This window comes from Elaeis guineensis, chromosome 16 (genome assembly GCF_000442705.2).
Source record: "Elaeis guineensis isolate ETL-2024a chromosome 16, EG11, whole genome shotgun sequence".
In the NCBI taxonomy this organism is placed as follows: domain Eukaryota; kingdom Viridiplantae; phylum Streptophyta; class Magnoliopsida; order Arecales; family Arecaceae; genus Elaeis; species Elaeis guineensis.
This window is the reverse complement of record NC_026008.2, coordinates 45,636,384-45,657,617: the sequence shown is the minus strand read 5'-3', so window position 1 is coordinate 45,657,617 and position 21,234 is coordinate 45,636,384. Positions and strand designations below refer to the sequence as shown.

At 36.2% G+C, this 21,234-nt stretch overlaps 2 protein-coding genes across 2 annotated transcripts; one reads left to right on the top strand and one right to left on the bottom strand.

The window, feature by feature from the left end:
• Positions 1-1,063: 1,063 nt before the first annotated feature.
• On the bottom strand, positions 1,064-14,260 carry LOC105059180 (nuclear transport factor 2). The gene is made up of 9 exons (XM_010942412.4): positions 13,864-14,260; positions 13,534-13,668; positions 5,858-6,164; positions 4,415-4,677; positions 4,091-4,283; positions 3,634-3,755; positions 3,480-3,545; positions 2,134-2,209; positions 1,064-1,584 (listed from the first exon to the last, which is right to left on the bottom strand). The coding sequence occupies exons 1-9, from the start codon at positions 13,900-13,902 to the stop codon at positions 1,361-1,363; spliced, it is 1,425 nt and encodes a 474-aa protein (XP_010940714.1). The 5' UTR covers positions 13,903-14,260; the 3' UTR covers positions 1,064-1,360.
• Positions 14,261-17,906: 3,646 nt separating this feature from the next.
• Positions 17,907-20,625, top strand: LOC105059178 (28 kDa ribonucleoprotein, chloroplastic). Its single transcript, XM_010942410.4, has 4 exons — positions 17,907-18,421; positions 19,376-19,477; positions 19,760-20,032; positions 20,262-20,625. The coding sequence occupies exons 1-4, from the start codon at positions 18,002-18,004 to the stop codon at positions 20,313-20,315; spliced, it is 849 nt and encodes a 282-aa protein (XP_010940712.1). The 5' UTR covers positions 17,907-18,001; the 3' UTR covers positions 20,316-20,625.
• Positions 20,626-21,234: the final 609 nt, after the last annotated feature.

The window sequence follows — 21,234 nt, the reverse complement described above, 5'->3', positions numbered from 1 at the left end:
AAGGGAGGGTTCGGATGAGACGAAGATGGTGGTCGGAGAGAAAAAAAAATGAGATATGCATTTAAAAAAAAGTAAAAAGTGATCAGAAGATGGCGGCCACAAGGATGGACGATATTTTGGAAGAGATGAGGACAATGATTGAAGATAGAGAAGAATCGGAGAGAAAAAAAGAGGAGGCATGAATTTGGAGAAATAAGAAGATAAATGAAAATGAATTTTAAAAGAAAAAAAGAAAAAGAGATGAGAGGAAAGGGGCACGGACGTAGTCTTACCCTGCATCCCATTCAAAGCTTGCTTTTTTTTTTAACAACACCATATCAGTTGAACAGTAGCCAAACATTCTCCATTAACTTTTAAGCCATGTCTTTAAAAGATAAAAAACCCACCGACTATGAACTGGGCTAGTCCAATCAAAAAAACCAACCTGAATTAGATTTATATTCCCAAATGCTCTGGAGTTTTTGGAATGGATCGGAAGCAAAAAAAAAAAACCTTAAATTTTTACCTTATCTAATAGTCATGTAATGACCTTAATAATTTACAATAAGTAAAAACAACATTTCATATAAATTAAATAGAGCATTGTGCTCCGACGGTTGGATGCTAATCTTAGATATTATAATTTATTTTAGCAAACTTTTTACCTTAAAAGTAAAACACCTTTATATACTAAATATTTGGATTTAGCAAACTTTTTACCTTAAAGAAAAACACCCTTATATACTGAATATTTGGATCTGTATCTGATCAAGAAACCGGTATCCGAATCCAACCCATATCTGATATGGAACCGAACACGGCCGGATTATATCCGATCTACTTTCAGCCCTTCCCAGGACAGCAGAGAAGATGCTCCTAAATCCATCACTGAAATCCCCTAGCAAATCGCTTTACCAATCCTAGAGATGGATTGTTACAAAAACATGATATAGACAATCACATACAAAAGAAGATGAGCTCCTCACTTATCAGCAAATAATATTTTGTCGCTGTAAAATCAGATTGATCTCCACAATTTTTCACTCAGACACAACATCATGCACCAAAATGGCAGAAGCAGAACTAAAAGTAACCAAATGCATCTCTTGTATGGCGTTCAGAAAACCTGAAAACAATTTGAAGTAAATCACAAAGTCAAAACTGAAACCATACATTACCAACTTTACTGCTGCCCTTCTACCCATCCAAAATAAGTTAGGAGAAACAGGAACAAGTGACAGGCACCTCAATCTCTTGCGGCCAAGTAAATGTGATTCAAAAAATAAGGATCACATTTTGTAAGCTAAGGACCAACCACAAGCATGCTGGTAAAAGAGGCCATGCTTCAACACCTTAAAAATACCTAACAAACTCCTAAAATCTAAGCTGCAGCTTCTGATGAATGGTGTTGCCCATTCCTTGTAACTTGACTTCCCAATATGCCCCTTCCTTGGCGTGGACCTCGCTGATGGAACCCATTTCCCCTTGGCCTACCACTGTAGTCCCTGTCATTGCTGTCTGCCCCCCCGTTCCTCCCAAAACTCCTACCACCAAAGCGTCCCCTTGGAGCATCTGACTGGTATCCACCCCTACCTCTACCCCTTCCTGCCCAAAAAAGAGAGAGAAAAGCAAAAGAATCATCAAACCTAGATAATCAGAACTGACATACAGAAATTTAAAAGCATCAACTACTTACGAGTATAAATTTATGTGGCACAAAATATTTCTTGCATGATAGAGAAAACATACAAATTTCATCAGTAATCATCAGTACATAAAATAGAATCCCTAGTATCTGCTCATTTTATGAAGCTTTTAACCATTGCACTAACTTGCTGTATGCCAACATCTTGGTGGGCACAGCTTCACAAAATATACTTTATGATGAGTAAACAAATTTCACTAATACCAATCTTAAGAAATTTCATGGCATTGCCACCATGTTGTATTCAAGAAAAAAAGAAAAATTCAAAAAAGATAAAAGTAAAGGCATCCCTCATGTAGAATTATATTTTGGACAGAAGATATCAAACTTGGTGTCGCAGAACATGAATATTTTTCATGATAACACCTCATGAGCTGGCACTAATAATGATAGCCTTTTTGTTTTTGAAGCAAAGAGAGTGAAATGGATCAGATAAAATAGTTACTCACTTCCACGGAACATGCCACTGTTAGGTTTCCGCTCCTCAACATATATTTGCCGCCCATTTAAGTGTATTGGAGATGCCTGCATGAACAGTGAAGTCAAAAGACAATGAACATGGCCTCTAGTTTGAAGATCCATCTAAAAGGGATGATGGTGTACAATAGTCTCATGACACAATAGTCCCCCAGGAAAAAAATTTAAAAAAAAATACACATACATACACATACATATATTATATATATATACATATATATAAATATATTATATATACATATATATACATATATATACATATTATATATATATACATATATATATACACATATTATATATATATACATATATATATATATACATATTATACATATTATATATATATACATATATATATATACACATATTATATATATATACATATATATATATATATATATATATACACATTATATATATATATATATACACACACACACACACACACACACACACACACATATATATATATATATATATATATATATACATATATTTTACACACACACATATATATACATAGAGAGAGAGCGCTAAATTAGAATCAGGTCGATTGTATTTGGACTCATCAAAACTCTATAATAGGAGTCCTACATCAATAATCCAAGCCGTTGAATGTGATCTACTATCTTAAAACTACTTGCACATAAAAAATCATAAAATTTGGAGGCCCCTAGCCTATGTATCAAGTAATCAAAAATTGGACGGCCTAAATAAAATTGAATTAGATATATTTTTTAATCATTTAATACATAGACTAAAAATCTTCAAATCCTATGATTTTTAGCGTGCAAGCAGTTTTTAAGTAGTAGATCACATTCAATGGCTTGGACCATCAATGTAGGATCTCTGTTGTTCAGTTTTGATCTGACCAAATCTAAGCCCAAATCCAATTGACCTTACCAAGTCTGCCCCATATAGTTAAGCGTCAACATCTATGCTTCATATTTAATGAAAATGATGCCTATTATTTCAAACAAACAATATAAATTTTAAAAAATAAAGAGAAAAAGAAAAATCAAGAACAGCCATTCATAGGAGGTCCGAGTATGCATATCAGACTCCAGATACGGAACAACCAAATGTGCAGTATTCCCCAAATCATAGGAATTTTCATTAAGGCAATGATGTTAACTACAGAACATTCCCAGTAACCCTTCAATTGACTTGAATGCTTTAAACATAACTATTTTTTAGGTGACCCACAGCATGGTGCAAAATATCCGCAAGGCTTTCTGTTGGAAATCAATCCCAGAATATTTTGAACTAGGTAAAAAGGTATGATGCTCCATTCCCATTACAAATAGATGAGACCAACCTTAAGTGCATTCTGAACAGCTGCAGCATCCTCAAATTCAACAAAGGCATAGTAACCACCAGAATCCTGCAAGATCCCATAAATGCAGTCAACTCGATGTTAGATTCCTTTTAAGGTACAATAGACGTGGGTAGATAAAACCATCATCACAGACTTTGCGGCTCCTGACAGTAACACCATCAGGCTTGAGTCTACCAAAGTTCCTGAATTCATTCTCTAGATCATATGCAGATACAGAAGAGGGCAGGTTTCCAACATAAACAGACTTCTCTTCACCTGTGATGATGGTCGTACAATATCATATCAAAATTTTATACCCAAATATACAAATATATATATATATATATGTGTGTGTGTGTGTGTGTGTGTGTGTGTGTGTGTCTCTCTCTCTCTCTCTCTCTCTCTCTCTCTCTCTCTCTCTATATATATATATATATATATATAGATATATATAGATACATACATACATACATACAAATCTGCGAGCTCACCCTTTTTCCGCCCAAATCTTTGGTCTTAAAAATGCTGGTTTAAGAATGAGAAGTACGTGTGCGTGTGTGTTAAGCAACGTCTATAGATACAATTATTTTAGGCCTTGAGGAAAACAGAACCTTCATCTTCTGGGGTAATAACTTCATCCACCATCTCTGAACTGGACTTCTCAGGTACTGCTGACAGGGAATGATAGGACTGTTGGGAAGTTGATTGTGGTGCTTGATGCCTATCAGAAGCCACCATTGTAGTCTTGCTTAAAGAAGGCCGCTGAGATGCAGGGTTGCTAGGCTGGCCTTTTACAATTCGCAGCTGCCAGCATCACATCACCATAAATGCTAAATGCTAAATATAAATGCCAAATGATCAAGAGATGAAAGCAAAACCAATCCTGAAAAACGATATAGAAATAACTCCAGTATGATACAAGGAATGGTAAATACAATAGAAGCATAGGTTTGCTTTCGGGGTTCTCCCACATGCTCCTCTGCAGGGGCAGGAGAAGGGTCCTGGACAATGTTGATCGCATTTGGAAATGAAATAATGGGCTCCTTTGGCGATGTATCATCTATTCGGTCATCAGGCTCGCAGACTTGGTGCTGTGGCTCAATGATGCTGTAGTTATCAACTGTATCAGTTTCTCCTGCCTGAACTGAAGCTACATATTCTGTGTTTTGAATTTCTCCTCCCAACATGTAGTCAGAAACTGCCAAAGCCATCATTTTATAGTGTCAGAGATTGAATTGCAAATGAAATGGTAAGGCCAAAAATTTGGCAATGAGTAATGATATGATGCAACAGAAAACAATCCTATGAATTAACATAGGAGCAGATTCTGAATTTCACCCCAATATTGATATTAAAGATTCAATTTTCATGACTAGTATGAATGTTGACTGCCGTGGATTTAAGTGACACAGGACAAGGCATGGAATGGCATGGGTTGCACAATACGTACCATGCCAGTGCCTTGTCCGCATATACCAATGCCTCGATACTGGCTGTAAAAAGTACATAGCATGCTCCCATGCCACTGCATGCAAAATAGTGGCATGGCATGGACATACCATGCCAATGAGAGATCCAAGAAGAGACATTTAAATCCTTCTCTGTTGCATTGCAAGATTATTTCACTATCAGGCCTTTGCACTGATTACTGATCCTTCAGCATTTTAGGAACTAAAAGATTCTTATGCTCAATACAAATTTACAAAAATCCTGCAATAGAATAATGCCATCAGCCCAGAAAATTACCAGTTGATCAGAAATGCCCAAACTGAAAAAAGCCAGATAGCTGCACAAAGCTTACATAGGCTGACATTTACATGGAAAAGAAAATCTTATATTTACAGTATTAATCCGTGAAAACTTTGATGACATTGATTGCAAAGTGACTCAGACAGTGCCGAATATCAATAAAAATGCATAAATTAAGCACTTACTCCTGTTTGATCTGTTACAAACCAATTTGAGGGCATTCTGAGTACAAAACATATGAACCATTATAGTGAATAAAGAAATAAATAAATAAAACCTATTGATATATGAAATAAGTGGTATAGCAAATATCTAACACATAAGTACAAAACAGTAAGCACTTCAATTCAATTCAAATAAGGATTGAGAAGTATGACCCTCAAGCTTCAACCTTTTAAAGAGGAAAACCTTGCATACATAGACTAAAGAAACAGGATAGAACAAACTAACTACCCTGAAGTGAACAGTCATATCATTTTATAGGTAGGCCAAAATTAGGTTGCTAGTCAATTGTTTAATTTTCAGTTCAACATTACAGGTTACTCATAATGCATCCACCATCACATAGCAAACTAAAATAAGACAACCAAAAATCAATAATGAAAACATGTTCTACCATGGAACCGTACCTGCCTCAGGAACTGAACCGGGCATATTTAAATTGTTCTCATGATTGTTATGGCCTAATATGGTTGCTGGGTGCTGATGCAATTGTTCCTCATCAAGGTAGTGAAAGATGTCATCCAGAACAAAATATCCTTTCTCTTGTGGAGCAAGGAAAAATGTCTGAACAAATTTCCTTCTAGCATTATAGTCCCTAGTTTGTACAAGACCAGAAACCATCACGAGAACACCTCCATTCCAAGAATTAAGAGAATGAGCTGTCTTGATCTCAATCTCAGTAAAATTCAGTGACATGATCAAAGAATGGATTTGCTGCAAAAGATAATGTCATATATGAGTAATCAAATACAGATACCGCTGGGTGAGGTTCTAACATAACACCTATACACATATAAGACACACACACAAACATATATAAACATATTTTTATGCGCATATGTATGCACACGTGTCTATGTGAATACAGCACCAATAAAAGCTAACTCACACCACCCCGGCTTTAGAGCTAAAATTTGGATGAAATGACCTATATGTGCATTGAGGGGGAAAAGTCAGATTTTGCTGACAGATGAATAGTTACATTCAAGCCAACACGATGTTACGGATGTTGCTAACATAATAAATGCTAAAAAGTTAAAACCGTTTTAACAAATTTACATAGACAAAATACATTTAAAAGATAAAAGAGAAAAAGTAAAAGCAGGAGTGACACTATCACATAACTATTAGTGCAAGAACATAAAAATCTAGAGCACTGAGCTAATGCCCCAGTCTGAAACATAAGAATATTATTAACTAAACCAAGCAGATAAGAAAGTATGTGCATAAGAGGTTTTTTGGAAAACATGAAGGACCAAAATTAACAGTTGAGCTAGAAAGACATCTCCTAGTAGCATTCATAGGCTAGAAAGACATCTCCTAGTAGCATTCATAGGCATATGCAGCTCAGGGCAGATGCAGCTCAGAGCATATGAGCAATTTTTGTGAAATTGCCTTTCCATATTTTTATGATAAAAGGTTCAAACAATACATTCGGCTCTTATGAACACTCAATTCGCTTTCCCTTCTCCTAAAACAGTCTACCTCAAGATTCTTGGACTTTCAACACCTAGGCACCTAAACAGATCTTTTGCTCTCATAAATTATTCAGGAACAAAGCAACGCATGACTGAAATCCATGATTAATTTCATGAATGGTGCAAGCAAGTGTATTGATTCAGTCATGTTATCTATCTCTTGCATGTTCCACCAAATATACACATGTGTTTTGCATAAGGCCAATCATATTTTTGCAACCGACTAGCCTATTTCAAGTTCTATGTTAACAAGTGATAAACCAATAACATAGAGTAGGAAGAATCCAGGTAACGCCCATAATCAGAGTCCGATATTTCTAGCTTCACACTTTTCACAACATTTAAATAATGGCTGTTGCATCACAAAGTTTGGCCCAACAAAATTAAGTTGGATAGTCATTTTAGTCATCAGGATGGCCTATATAATAAGCATTGTTAGAAGGATGTTGCTGTTTTCTACCTATAATTTTTTTTTAAATTGTCATTCTGCAATATCCAAACCAGAAATAACGATCCCATAGACCAAAGATCAGTTTAGGACACATTCTAATGCCAAATCATAAAGTTAGCAGGTTATTTGGAAATTTCAAATCAGCAACACATTGACCACAATTTAAAAAATCCGTAGCTTAGAGACATCTAGTACTGTCCTGAACTAGTCAACCATTTTGACTACTTGAACCCAGTGACAACATAAAATTCTCTGTCTTTTTCAGAAGGCAAGAAGATGGATTGTTGATATATCCCAATTAAGTCCACAAGCTCATTGGGCTGCCCCATAACTTGAACTTCTTGCTTTTGTTGATGGCATCTCTTCACATCACAGCTATTGTGTTCTCAATGCTTTGTCATCTATCTTCTTGAAGCTGGAGATAAAGATTCACAATCAAAACCATTTTAACAAAGATATCTTGACCAGACCCTTGGCAAGAAGATATGATGCCGTGACACCTCTTTAAGGTTAAAAGAATTAGCATTATCAGATGTTGGTGATTGAGGGCAGGCCTTGGCGCAACAGCAAGGTTGCTCCATTGTAACATGTGCGTCATGGAGTTGGAACATGGAAGCAACCTCTCCACACACAGCAGTAGTACATTTGACCCTTTCCAGACCATGAAATAGCAGGAGCCTTGTGCACATGGATGCCTTTGTTTTCTAGATTTTAGTGATTGTTCAGCAAACTTGTGAAACACTTATAATTCTAGCATAATCAAACCTTCTTATACCTGCTACACTTATGCTACGTGTTTGTGCATTCTTGGTCCACAGAAGTCTGGAGTATACATTGCAACCCTTAATATCGAGTTCTATGATATGGGCCTTATTGTCTTGTGCACGACAGAACCATCTACATATCCATGCAGTGTTTCAGATGATACGAGAAGCTCTTAAGAAACATTGAACTTAAAAGACCAAACTTCAAAGTCATCGAGCATTTAACTATAAAAGCTAATTATACATGGACTAGTAAGTTTCCTTATGCACTTAACAACACAAGGATTTTAGAAACTCTAATAAAAACCATGCATCTTTGTTTGTCTCATGAGAAAGTGGAGTATGACCAAGATATATTACTAGACACCTTCACATCAATGTGAACTAAAACTTCTCATGTTCCATTAGAGTTTTGATGTTAAAACTTGACTCCCAAAATTATTTCTACATAGGCAACCTCAGTGAGGCAACGACGTTTGATCGTTTCCCTAACACAATTATTAAACCTATCTCAAAGTAAGTTTGCTACTTTTTCATTTAACTTTTATTATAGCACACATGATTTGCATGAGCACATCTTGCATACCCAATTCCAAGAATTACTGCATTTTGTTTTCCATTTGATGTGATTCCAAGGACAAGACAATTGGACTCTATAATCAAAACCTGATTTGATTTCATATCTGTCATACACACTAGAAGGAAACAGTAATAACAAAAGAGAAAGTATTTAAAGAGCTGACGCCTTAGACATCATAGGAAAGTTTACGGGGTTGATGTGTTTGTCTCAAGTATAGTAGCATTCAATGAGGAAAAAAAAAATACTAAAGATTCTTCCCCTTCCATCTTTCCATGTATATTAATCCACATGCCCACATAAGGAAACACCCAAGCAACTTCAAAATCCTAAAATATTTAATTTAGAAATTCCCTAACTTAAGCCTATGACAATATTTGATGTGCTGAGACCATCCGCTCATAATGGATTCTTGATGACCACATACTCTGGTATTAAATAATAACATTCATTTACAGACATCTAACGCATTAAATTACTTTTTAACTGAAAAGAGTATGCCTAAAATACAGAATCTGGCACGTAGTTGGAGTCATGCAAATAGCCGAACAAAGCTGAGTCAAGTACTCAGCTGCTTGGGCATGGCATGGTATACAAAAGAGTTACATAAGCTTGTGTCAAGCTTAGGTCAAGGTTAAGGTCAGCTATTCAAGCTTGGCTTATATAAACCAAGCTTCTTACCAAGGTGAGCCAAGCTTCCCTTTAGTAGTTTCCAAACATCTAGTTTTCAACCATAGATTATTTATTAAGCCAAGTCAGTTTGAGCTTTAAAATCTGTTTGAGCTTAACTCATTTATTAAGCCAAAAGTCTAAACAATTTAAGAAGTTGATGCTGGGATATTCACAAATAGCCCAAATCATTTGTGTCCACATCTAGTTCCACTCTGGTAAGAGTTTCCAGAAAAATAGAGTGGGGAAGCTAATGTCCTTCTTTCAAGAAACTAACTCCAAAACCTGAAATGTGAAATAATGAAACCTTGCAAGAACTAGGCTCCCGATAGATGAGAATTGAAGATGGGGATCGCAAGAGGGGGATAGAGAGGGGCAAAAAGAGAAAATTCTTAACCAAAGGTGCTCCTTGACAATCTTAATAGAACCACCTCCATTTTTTGGTATCATAGCCTTTTATTTGTGTTCTTCTTAGGAAAAGAATAACTCTAGCTAAGGAAGGGTTTATTTATAAATATCCATAAATTGAATTTGCAGCTATTTACCAATTTGACCCCACCTTGAGTAACCAGTAGGAACCCATTGTTAAACTTCCCTCAACAGGACAGTACATAAGGATCAGCTTGATGGCTGCTAGTTTGGGCCTAAGCACAAGCGGCTTGCAAAGAATAAAGAGAAGCTCAGTTGAGCCTGACTTTAGCTCATGCAAAACTTATACGAGTGAACTTTGAACAACTTGTGTGAAGCTTAGCTCGCACTCGAACTAGGCTCAAACAACCTTTTTATATATTGAGCAAAGACCGAGTAGCATAATATTTAGCTCGGTTCATTTGCACCCCTCTTCCTAGAGTGGATTATCTTGGTAATCTAGTCAACTCGCTCAAGCGGGGCCACCTATGCACCCACCTTAGCATTTGGTATCATGTTTAAGCAGCAAGGACAAGAATGACATACAAATTAGCAGTGGAAGTCGCAAGTTGATATTTCCCAATGACTTACTACATGTTATGTTCCAATTATTGGAATAAAAATGCATTTTAGGGGCAGTTTGGATGAATGGTCATTTTTCTTCCCATGAGATTTTGGCCAGCCCACTCTAAAACCAGTCCCAAATACTCATGAATATAGACCTAGCCCAATCTATAAGCCTATTTCTAACTGGTTGTATTGGCCCACTCCAATAAATCCAATGGGATTTTGAACCAGTTCATCCAAAAAGGCCCTTATTGTTTTCCTTGTACTCCTTAGATTTTAAAAAGGATCTTTGTTCTTAGGCCACTTTGACCTCTATACCTAGGTGCTAGCTGGTCCCTTGGTCACCTATTGTCACCTGCAACCTTCTAAAACATTTACATTGACTCAAACAATTTAGTTTGCCCCATTTTAATCCAAGTTGCTTAGAAAACTCAATTGATTGATCTATAATTAACTTATTGGTACATTAATACTCCCTCCATAAGTGAATAGGATAGAAAAGGTTGTGGGAGGGTCTCAATTCAGTCCATATATTATGTGAAGCTATACAATATAAAACTCTCAAAACAGAGATATCGATTCTTAGAAATCTCTATTTGTCTCTTTAAAAGTGGAGTACGCTTGGTTGCCTGAAGTGGGCAGCCCGAAGTAGAGTTTTCCCTAAAGTAGGCACATCAGTGTGCTGTCTACCTAAAGTGACTGATAAAGCATAGTTCGCCATGTTTGAGATTCACCTCTCGTTCCATTGTAACTTAAACCCACTTTGGTGACCTTAGAGGGAAGGGCCGAAGCAACCTGAAGTGGGCCACTTCAACTTCTACCACTTTCGCCTACCAAATATGCCCTTGGTAGAGTAAATATGCCATCTTACCCCGCTCAGCATCATTAGATGGCTGAAGAGTAGTCATGGCATCGAAGTAATAGTGCCTTTGAGCGAGTTTCTTGTTCGATAAACAAGAACATTGGATATCGTAATAACCACATTTGGAAAGTTTTCCATGCCTCGTAAAGAAGTTTCAAGATTATCCTTCATAATTAACTACAGGCTAAAGAAACAAATCATCAACTTCATGCTCCACCTTGGCTCATCTTCAATTTGCTTCCATACAATTATGAAATGAACAGTTGTTACCTTAAGTATTTACAACTGGTAGAAATTTCCCTTCTAGACATCCAGAGCTTGTCTTAGAAAGGTCCAAATTAAAATAGTTTAATTTCATAAAAAAATAGAATTGAGAACAATAGCATAACTTGTTCGATCAATTTTTCCATGCCAAACAATGGACAAGTTTTTACCAAGTTGTAGACCTCCATTAATCAAGGAGAAAAACTAGAAAGCCGTGCCTAGTTTTGCCACTCTTACTTCCTGCACCTTGTGATGGATATCCACATGAAAACTCCAAGAGATTGAGATGAAATCAGCTAGTCCAACTCCTAGGCAATAAAACAACATCATTCTAAATACAATCGAAGCCAACTTTCCAACCAATGCCCCTTGCTTATCCCTTCTCCCCCATGTTTCTCTCTTTTAAACCACTAGATGGCTGCATTGAGTTCTCATTCTCCCCCAGTTCTCTGTTTTTCCTGTCCTATTCCAGTCTCACATAGCTTCCCTTGCCAAACACCAATCACACCCATTCTTTTCATCTACATATCATGCATCTTCATCTCCCACAAAACAATAAAATTGAGTCTAGATTTGAAAAGGTTTGAGGGACTGGTTGGAACTGTGTTATAAGTATGAAAGAGTTAGGAGGAAAAAAGGGGAAGAATTAGAGGAAGAACAAAGGATCAAGTCATGATAAAATGTGAACAGAGGGCTGGACATAAATAGTCAGAGAGGGAAGGGGTAGATATTAGAAGTGAGCCATTTAACCCCATGGAAAGACAAAGGACGACACTGGAGAGGATAAGCAAATGGTTGGACATAAATAGTGATTCTAGAGAGATAAGTAGGGAGTAGGAAGAGATGGGCAATGATTGTAAGCAAGTAATTTCGAAATATAAATTCACTATATTTAAGGAACTGGCATGGGTGCTTTTTGATGCATGATAACCATAGGAAACCTCGACATGACATCCTATCTTTCCTCTTAATCAAGACACCATGCTTTGAGACCATATAAACGTGACATGATGATTCCAACAAAAAAATCAGTTATGACGAGACAATAAAAATAAATAAGAGGAGGAGGAGAAGAAAGAAACAGAAAGAAAAGGTTTTCTTTCCTTTGATTCAATCCAAGTAGGTCTTCATAATAGTGAAACACATGCATGCATATAGAAAACGAAAATATGGGAAATTGACATCACGAAGGGCACGTAGTTGATGCTATGCAATTACTAAAAAATAGTTAAACAAAAGACTACAGATCATCAACTCTAAACTTAAGACTATTTCAAGCTTATCCCTTTTTTTTTGTTGTTGATGAACAGGAAATCTCATGCTTGACTCTAACAACTGGCCCGAATACATCAATTACTCGAATAAAAATTCATAAATTTCAGCTAACATGTTTCCGGAACAATCAAAACAAACATGTCACAACTCTTATCCAATGCTGCATGTTGACCCAAGCTACTTGGCATGTGACGAACACAGTACACTACCTGACTACGATATGAGACCCCCAAACATATGTTGTCTAATCACCTTCCAGATAAAAGCAAGAAAAGAAGGTACAGTAGTACTAAGAGCTATGCAACTTTTAACTGTAATCACAACATAAAAATCAAAGAAACTGCTAAAATTTAGGTTTCCTTTGCATATCAGGAACAAGAACAAGGTGAATTGCCGCCTTTTCTTTCAGAGAGAGAGAGAGAGAGAGAGCGCGTTAAATCCACTGAGCAACAAACATAGTTACAACCCAAAAGCACAGGAACCAAGAACACAAAATATTAGCACTAATAGTGATAATGCCCGCTCAACCACTTGCATAAGCCATTTTTTCTTAGGATCTGCAATGGTACGATTAAGAAAACTGAAAAAAACACTTCTTCAAAACAAAATAGGCGTTTGTTACCCCTGAGACGTTCAACTAACCATAGATTTTCTTTTGAGTGGGAGAGCGTTAGTTTCCTACCATTACAAATAGAAATCTAAGTCAAAGAAAACCTTAAGAACAACTATCGATAACAGACGACTAATATAGACATTAATTGAAACTACCATCATTGTCGTTGCAGTCTCAGTTCTGTCACCATCGACCCGCATCACAGTGCTCGCATCGTTGTAGAACTGATAGACAAGATTCGGCTGCTGCTGCAGAATATGATAGTACTGCCCCACAAAAAAGGTCCCAACCTGCAATCAAGAAAACAAAAATCAAAGATAAAATGATGAAAAGCATACTTAGTTCTACCGTGACACCCAAAAGATCCCAACCTGAAATTAAGAAAAAGAAAATAAAACAAAAATCAAGGAAAAAATGGCGAGAAACATAGGTAATTAGAGCGAATCCCTCATTCCGCCCTTTGTTTCTGTTCTCGATTAGATTACCTGGACGGCACTGACTTGACCCGGAAACGCGTCCGCCATTGCTGCTCTCAACGAGCACACAGTGAGATGGATTCCAAAACCCTAACCCTAGGAAGCTCCCCGCGAAACCCTAGCTCCACAGAGACCGAGAAACGCGAGAGAGAAAGAGAGGGGCAAGGGTAAAACCTCGCGATCAAAAAAACAAAAAAAAAAAAAATCCGTCCAGGGATTCGCCGCACGAGAGGGATTCGGTCTGGATTTCCCAGGCGGCGTGCGAAGGACACAAAGAGATCGAGAGCGAGTGGAGATCCAACAAGAGGGGAAACCACGGCCACCTTCCCAAAGATCCTTCCCCCGTCCTTCCCTTTCTCTCTTCCGCTGCTTTAAAACGCACCCTTTCCACTTTATCCCCTCGCTCTCTCTCTCTCCACTACAGCTCGGCTGGGCTTAGAGAGAGAGACCACGAGTGGGCGCTTGGAAGCCAACTCCACCGTCGGATTGATGCAATCGTCCCGATTCGCGACGCGTCACCCATTTTGGAAGGCTGGCGTGGCTTCATATATCGGCTTTTTGTCGGGACGCTGAGATACGCGGAAAACAAAAAGGCGAAATATCTGGACCGTTCGTGGGTTCCAGTTTGTCCGTGGGTACAATTGGGAATTTGGTGGGCGTACAGGATCTCGGTGGACTCGCTTTTCCGGTGGGTCGGGCTTCAGGTACCAGGGGCGAGCCTCTCCGCTCTTTCTCCCTTTCCTCCATTGGAGGTCAACCGGGTAGGAAAGTCAACGACAAGGGCGATTGACCAGAGATGGTCTGACAGCATCTTCAATTGTCCTTCAAACTGACATCTCATCATCCGTTGTAATGACAACACCAAATTTACATAAGTGCAAGAATGACATGCACTGGATGATAATAAGAACGAAAAAATAAATTTATATAATAAAAAAATAATAATTTTAAAAATAAAATGAAAAATAGAAGTACGGTACTGATCTTTCCAAACGCTACAGTCACGGATTGGCACTAGGAAACAGAGAGAGAAATTTTTTAATCTAGAGGTGTGATACTAATCTTTCCAAACGCTACACTCATGGATTGGCACTTCGAAACAGAGATAAAAAATTTTTAATCCTCTAATATCTTCGATTATCGTTATACTGAATATAATTAAAGTTCAAAATTTTTCACGCTCGAAGAAAGATATATAAGCAATATTTTTTCTGAAGCCCATAAAAGGAAGAAGAGTCAGAATTATTTTCTCTTTTTTTTTTTTTTTTGCACAACCTCAGAAGGGTATATTACTTTTCCTTTCTTATGCTTGAAATTTTTTTCTAAATATATTTCTTTTCCAAAAATTTTTCCTTTTTTGAGAGTCCATATAAAAATAAATTATTTTTCCTTTTTTTGTGCATGGAATTATCTTTTCAGCATGGAGTATCTGAAATATTTTTTTCTTCTTTTTGTGTATGAACTTTCTAAATTTATTAAGAAGTTTTTTTTTTTGTTAGAAGAAAACACATACAAAATTTTTATTTTTTTATAACTTTGAAAAATAATTAAAAATATATATTTTTTTATGATTTGTTCTAATTTTTCTAAATTTTGAAGAGTTTTCTTTCTCCTTTCCTTTGCAATAGATATAGAGATAGAGATATTTACTTGTCAGTGCCTTCATTTATCTATTTCTATTGCATTATTTATATTTCTAATAGATTCTTGCACATTTTTTGCTATAATTTATATATACAGAGAAGTGAATGGTGCTTTAGATTGGATAATCTCTTTTATTGTGGATCGATTTGCTGACATTCTTTGAATATCATATACTAATACTTATATTTTGTCTAAAAATATTTTGTTTTTTTATTTTAGAGGATATATTAATACAAGATGAATATAAGCCATCTAATTTATTTAAGACAAGAAAAAAATATATCTGCCATCACATGCATTGCATGTGCCATAGTTTAGTTAAGTTTAACATCTTCATGATGCCCCTCGGTACCATGACATTGTTTATGAGGTGATTTTTTTGTCCAAAACCAAGACGTAGAACGACAGAAATCCGGTAGCATGCCATTTGGGCAATTCATTGTGACTTCCTTAGATTGAAAAATCCTTAAGATATAATGCTTATTTTTTTTTATTACATAATCATGTCTGACTGAGCATAGTTGTACTCCATTGTATTCATAGTTGATTAATTAATCAATTCTTTTCAATTTATATTAACTTTCATCTTCGATATTTCCTTCCAAACTCAAACTTCAGATAGGGAAATTGATATTCTTCTTGAGTAAATTCCTGAGCGGTAAAAGAAGTCATTGTATCTGGATATTTTGAAGGGATCTTGCTTTGGTATTTAATTATTTAAGGTTAGGATATGAGCAAATTTTTGTATTAAAAACAGAACTGTGCCCATCTTGAATCCATGTTAGAAGATTAAAAAAGGGCAACTCATGACTTGATCAAGGGTGCGCATGAAGATGTGCCTAGCATACGATCTCATTATCAGATTTCAAAAAAGAAAATGGTTTAACTTTTTAACAAACCAAACTGTTTATCTCATGAGGGGTATTTAGTATAGGATGATTTATTCAAGATCAATAATGATATAAATAGAGATAATAAGATCACCATATTTGATTGCACCATGAAGATTTTATATTGCATTGATTTTAAATCATATGTACTTTTTAAATCATCTCTCAACGCAATAATGAAATATTTATTTTCGAAGTCGGAAATCCAAGATCATCCTCAGATAGTGATCTTGGATTGAAATATAAAGATAAAAATACCTCTTGATCTAGAAAAAAATAGTATATCAATATACCATTAATATATTATATCAATATTGTTATATGATATGATATTATATTATATATTATGTATTATATTTATGATATATGTTACGTTATAATATATTATTAATTATATTATTATCATATTATAATTCAATGATAATTTTAAATTAGAATAAAAATATCTTATTATACTTTATATTTATATAATTAAAAATATTTAATATATTACTTCTATTTATATTATTCTTTAATTAAAATAAATATTCATATTAATAAATAATATATTATAAGTATAAATAAAAAAATAATTCTATTATATAATAATTAATATATTTTTATAGGATTAATAATTTATAGGACTAATAAATATATTTTTATAGAATCTATTGATTATTAATATATTAATAAATATAGTAATATTTTATTTATAATATATTATATATAATTAAAAATATATTTTTATGAAATATATTATAGATAATTTTGATATTATATAATTAGTGATCTTACATTCTCATAGAATTTCAAGTAAATTATTTGTGAATATCCGATGATCTTTCGTCACTGTATCATGATCTATCAAATACAGTGATCTTAGATCACTAGTTATCAGATCACCATAAGATTCGGATCATCGGTGATCTTAGATCATCTTAGCGATTCTATTTGAGTCATTAAACATGATCATAACGTATGTGAAAATTATTGTATCTGATGGTATCACATTATTGTTGCATAACAAGTGCTTGAGATTTCCAATAATTTTTTATCGTAGGCCTGACGATAAACAAGATCCTTTAGAATTTCACTTGTAAGAACAAAGCTGGAGCATCCAAATTACCTACATACATGCAATATAGCTATGTTTGGATTGAACTAATGTCACCAAAGTACGCAGAGCTTAGCTCAAAGGACGAGAAATTCTTGTAGTAAGAAACGGCACCGTGTTTTCCAATTTGGTCTGCACCATATTTTGCAGAACTTAGCAAAATACCTGTAACAATCTCCGATACGGTTATTGTAGCAAGATAATGTTCCAACTTGGTCTGCCCCAAATATAATTAATCCACTTTTTGAAGCATCAAACACAAAAGAAACGGCAGACAGGATACATCCCCAATATCTTAGGTGGAAAAGTTACCTTATCTTCCCTTTTCCGTCATCCCTTGCCAGTGGAGTACAGCCTATCCACGTCATCCTAAATATCCCCCGCTCTCGCTCATGTTATCCATCCACCTCCTTCCCTTCTTTCCCTTCATACCTCATCAACTAAGAGATTTGCTGCTAGAGATTGGGCAGCCGCCGCCGCCACCACCATCACCACCTTAGTCTACACAAACCCATTAAAAATGGCAGCCACCGCTGCCGTTGGCTCTTATTTCTCCACCGCCGCCACTCCACAGCTCAGCTCCAAGCTCGTCTCCTCCGATGTCGTCCTCCGAGTCACCTGCGCTCGCCCATTGCGCATGCCGACGATCACCAATCTCGCAGAGCACTTCTCGATACCCGTTGCCTTCCAGAAGTGGCGGCTGCTGAGGATATCGGCTGCAGTGGCCCAGGAGGAGGCCACTGCTGCGGTCCAGGAGGAGGAGGAGGAGGAGGAGGAGGAGAAAGAGACGATGGAGGAGAGTGGAAAAGGAGAGGAGGTGGTCGTTGCCGCTCCCGCCCAGCAAAACACCAAGCTGTACTTTGGCAACCTGCCTTATAGTTGTGACAGTGCCCAATTGGCTGGGATCATCCAAGAGTATGCAAACCCGGAGCTGGTTGAGGTTGGCCCTGTTTTTTTCGCTAAGACAGTTTATTAATTGATCCACATAATCGATTGCATAGTTTAATGAAATCTATGAAGATATAACTTAGTTTTGGGCAACAAGAATACTGCATCTTTATGTGAAGTGACCTGGATTATTGTTTGTTGGAATGAGCTTAAGTAAATTGGAGACAATGTTAACATCGAGCCTGGTTAACAGGGCAGAAGCTTGCACTGCGTCAGATTTTTTGGTTGAAACTAATGTTTATTTTTAAAAAAAAATCTGAACATGATAACTAAATAAAAGTACTGGCTTAGCACATCTTGTGGAGGTTTATTTATCAATAAGCCTATGCAAGGAATGGTTTTAACTTTGTGGGATCGGAAGGAATTCTAAGGAAGTGGAATTCTCTTTTAAATATTTTGGGGAAAAGACTTTGCAGTTGAAGATAAGATCCATAGAAGCTGCTGACTTATATCACATTGTAGTAGAGGCAGCATATTGCAAAAAGGAGGTGTTATATCCTTTTTTTCTTGAGCAATAAAAAGAGGTGACATCATCCAACAATTAGATAATCTTAGGATTGGCATGTTCTAGTAATTCCCTAGACTTGTGGAACCCGGAACTATAGAGTTTGATACTTGCAGAAATATACTGATGTATCTTTACAGAAGGATTCTTCTTTTAAGGTTAAACTCAAGGAAATTAGGACCTTTATAAATACCACTTATGTAGGTTTCAGAAAATGAGAATTAAATACTAAACATGTACATGACACTTAGAAGATGGAAACTAAAATTATGTTTCTGTTCATGAAGATATTCTCAATGTTGAGTTAATTCTCATCAATACTGACTAACCACCAACGCTATTCAAAATAGCAAGATGGTTAAAATGCATATTATTGTTCTGAATCATTTGAATTTTTTTTCTATATATATCTAGGCTTAATTGATCTAAAAATATTTTTAGGTACTTTATGATAGGGATACTGGACGAAGTCGAGGATTTGCATTTGTAACTATGAGCTCTATCGAAGATTGTGAAGCAGTTATCCAAAATCTTGATGGAAGCGTAAGGATTCTCTCTCTCTCTCTCTCTCTCTCACACACATACACACACATTAAAGTGAGAGATATTATGCATTATCAAAAGAACATCAATCAGAAAATTGGTTTCATTACTCGATGAATATAATGATTGATGCATCATGCATGTAAATACATCGTGCTCGTATTTGCACTATTTCCAATGAAAAATTAGATGCAGTCTCAATTGTGTTTAGGTGTTGCTACGAATGATATGCACTTGGCTCTTCTAATCCGTCTTGTCTTACAAAATAAATTCCTATTCCAGCAATACAGTGGGCGTACAATGAGGGTAAACTTTTCAGACAAACCCAAGCCCAAAGAGCCCTTGTACCCTGAAAGCGATTACAAGCTCTTCGTGGGGAATCTATCTTGGTCGGTTACATCTGAAAACCTGACCCAGGCGTTTCAGGAATATGGTAATGTGGTAGGAGCTCGAGTTCTTTATGATGGAGACACTGGTCGATCTCGTGGCTATGGCTTTGTATGCTACTCAACCAAGGAAGAGATGGATGCTGCTCTCCAATACCTCAATGGAGCAGTACGTATTTTATTCTTCTTCTTAACGCATAATTCTATACTGATAATTTGCTATAAAATTATCCTTTTAGAGCTCGAGTACACACATGCAGCACAGATAGATATATTCACACATCATTGGGTTCTTTATTCTAGTTAAGATTTGAAAGAAGATTATATTGCTATGTGTTATAATGCTTAGTGGATCTAATGCAACTTAAGTTGATGGTGAATTGTTCACTAATTTGCAGGAGCTAGAAGGCCGAGCTATGCGAGTTAGCTTGGCTCTAGGAAAGAAATCATAAAAGAAATCTTGGATTGAAGATATTTGAAGCAAGCTTCCAACTCTGACATATATGGAAGGTTGGATATGCTCCAAAGCATCTAAAGGAAGATCCTTTACTTTTTCAATATTTCATTTGTCATCCATTTCCCAAATCCCACTAGATTGTAGGGAGCTTAACAATAATAAGAATATTTAGCAGTACCTATATTGCACCGAAATTTGGCTGTATCGAATGAGAACTACCTCCAGATATCTTCATGCAGATAGTCTGGGATTTGTGTGGTTCTGTTCAAACATATGACGGCAATTGGAAATACTTTCCTTTTTAATATCATGGTGTTTACTTTGCTGCAATACAGGGAAGAAATGATTGAAAGAATTGCTATCGCAATATAAGAGATGATCATGGATTGATAGAATTGGGAAAGAAAAGGGAAAATGCAGTGAAAGAAGAAAGGAGTGATGGAAGACAATTCCCCACCCTACCTTTTTCTTTAACAAATTTTTAGCAGCTTATGGTTACCTTTTGAGTTGTGAGGTGAGCAGAAATAATACCTTGATGGCCAGCCAACTCATTGATAGCATCTTTTGCAGATATGTTCCATACTCAATTCCAACCAACTAGTCTTTCTTGATTTTTCATATAAGTGGGTACTTTTGTTGAAATGCATTGCTTCGGTGCAATGGTGGCAAAATGTTTGAGTACATTCAAAATATTTCTTTTGTTTGATAGAGAAATTCTTTGTGCACCACTGGTGGTGCAGAACCATGCACGTCATCCAAGATGATTGATTCTCTTGCAGAGATGGAGTGCGACAGTTCCGTGCGAGAACTAATCACTGCAGACAATGCACGCGGTGTACAAAAAATTTTCCTTGTTTGATAATATAACTCCTTAATTCTTAACAGATTTGCACCAAAGTGGCCCAATTGGGCAT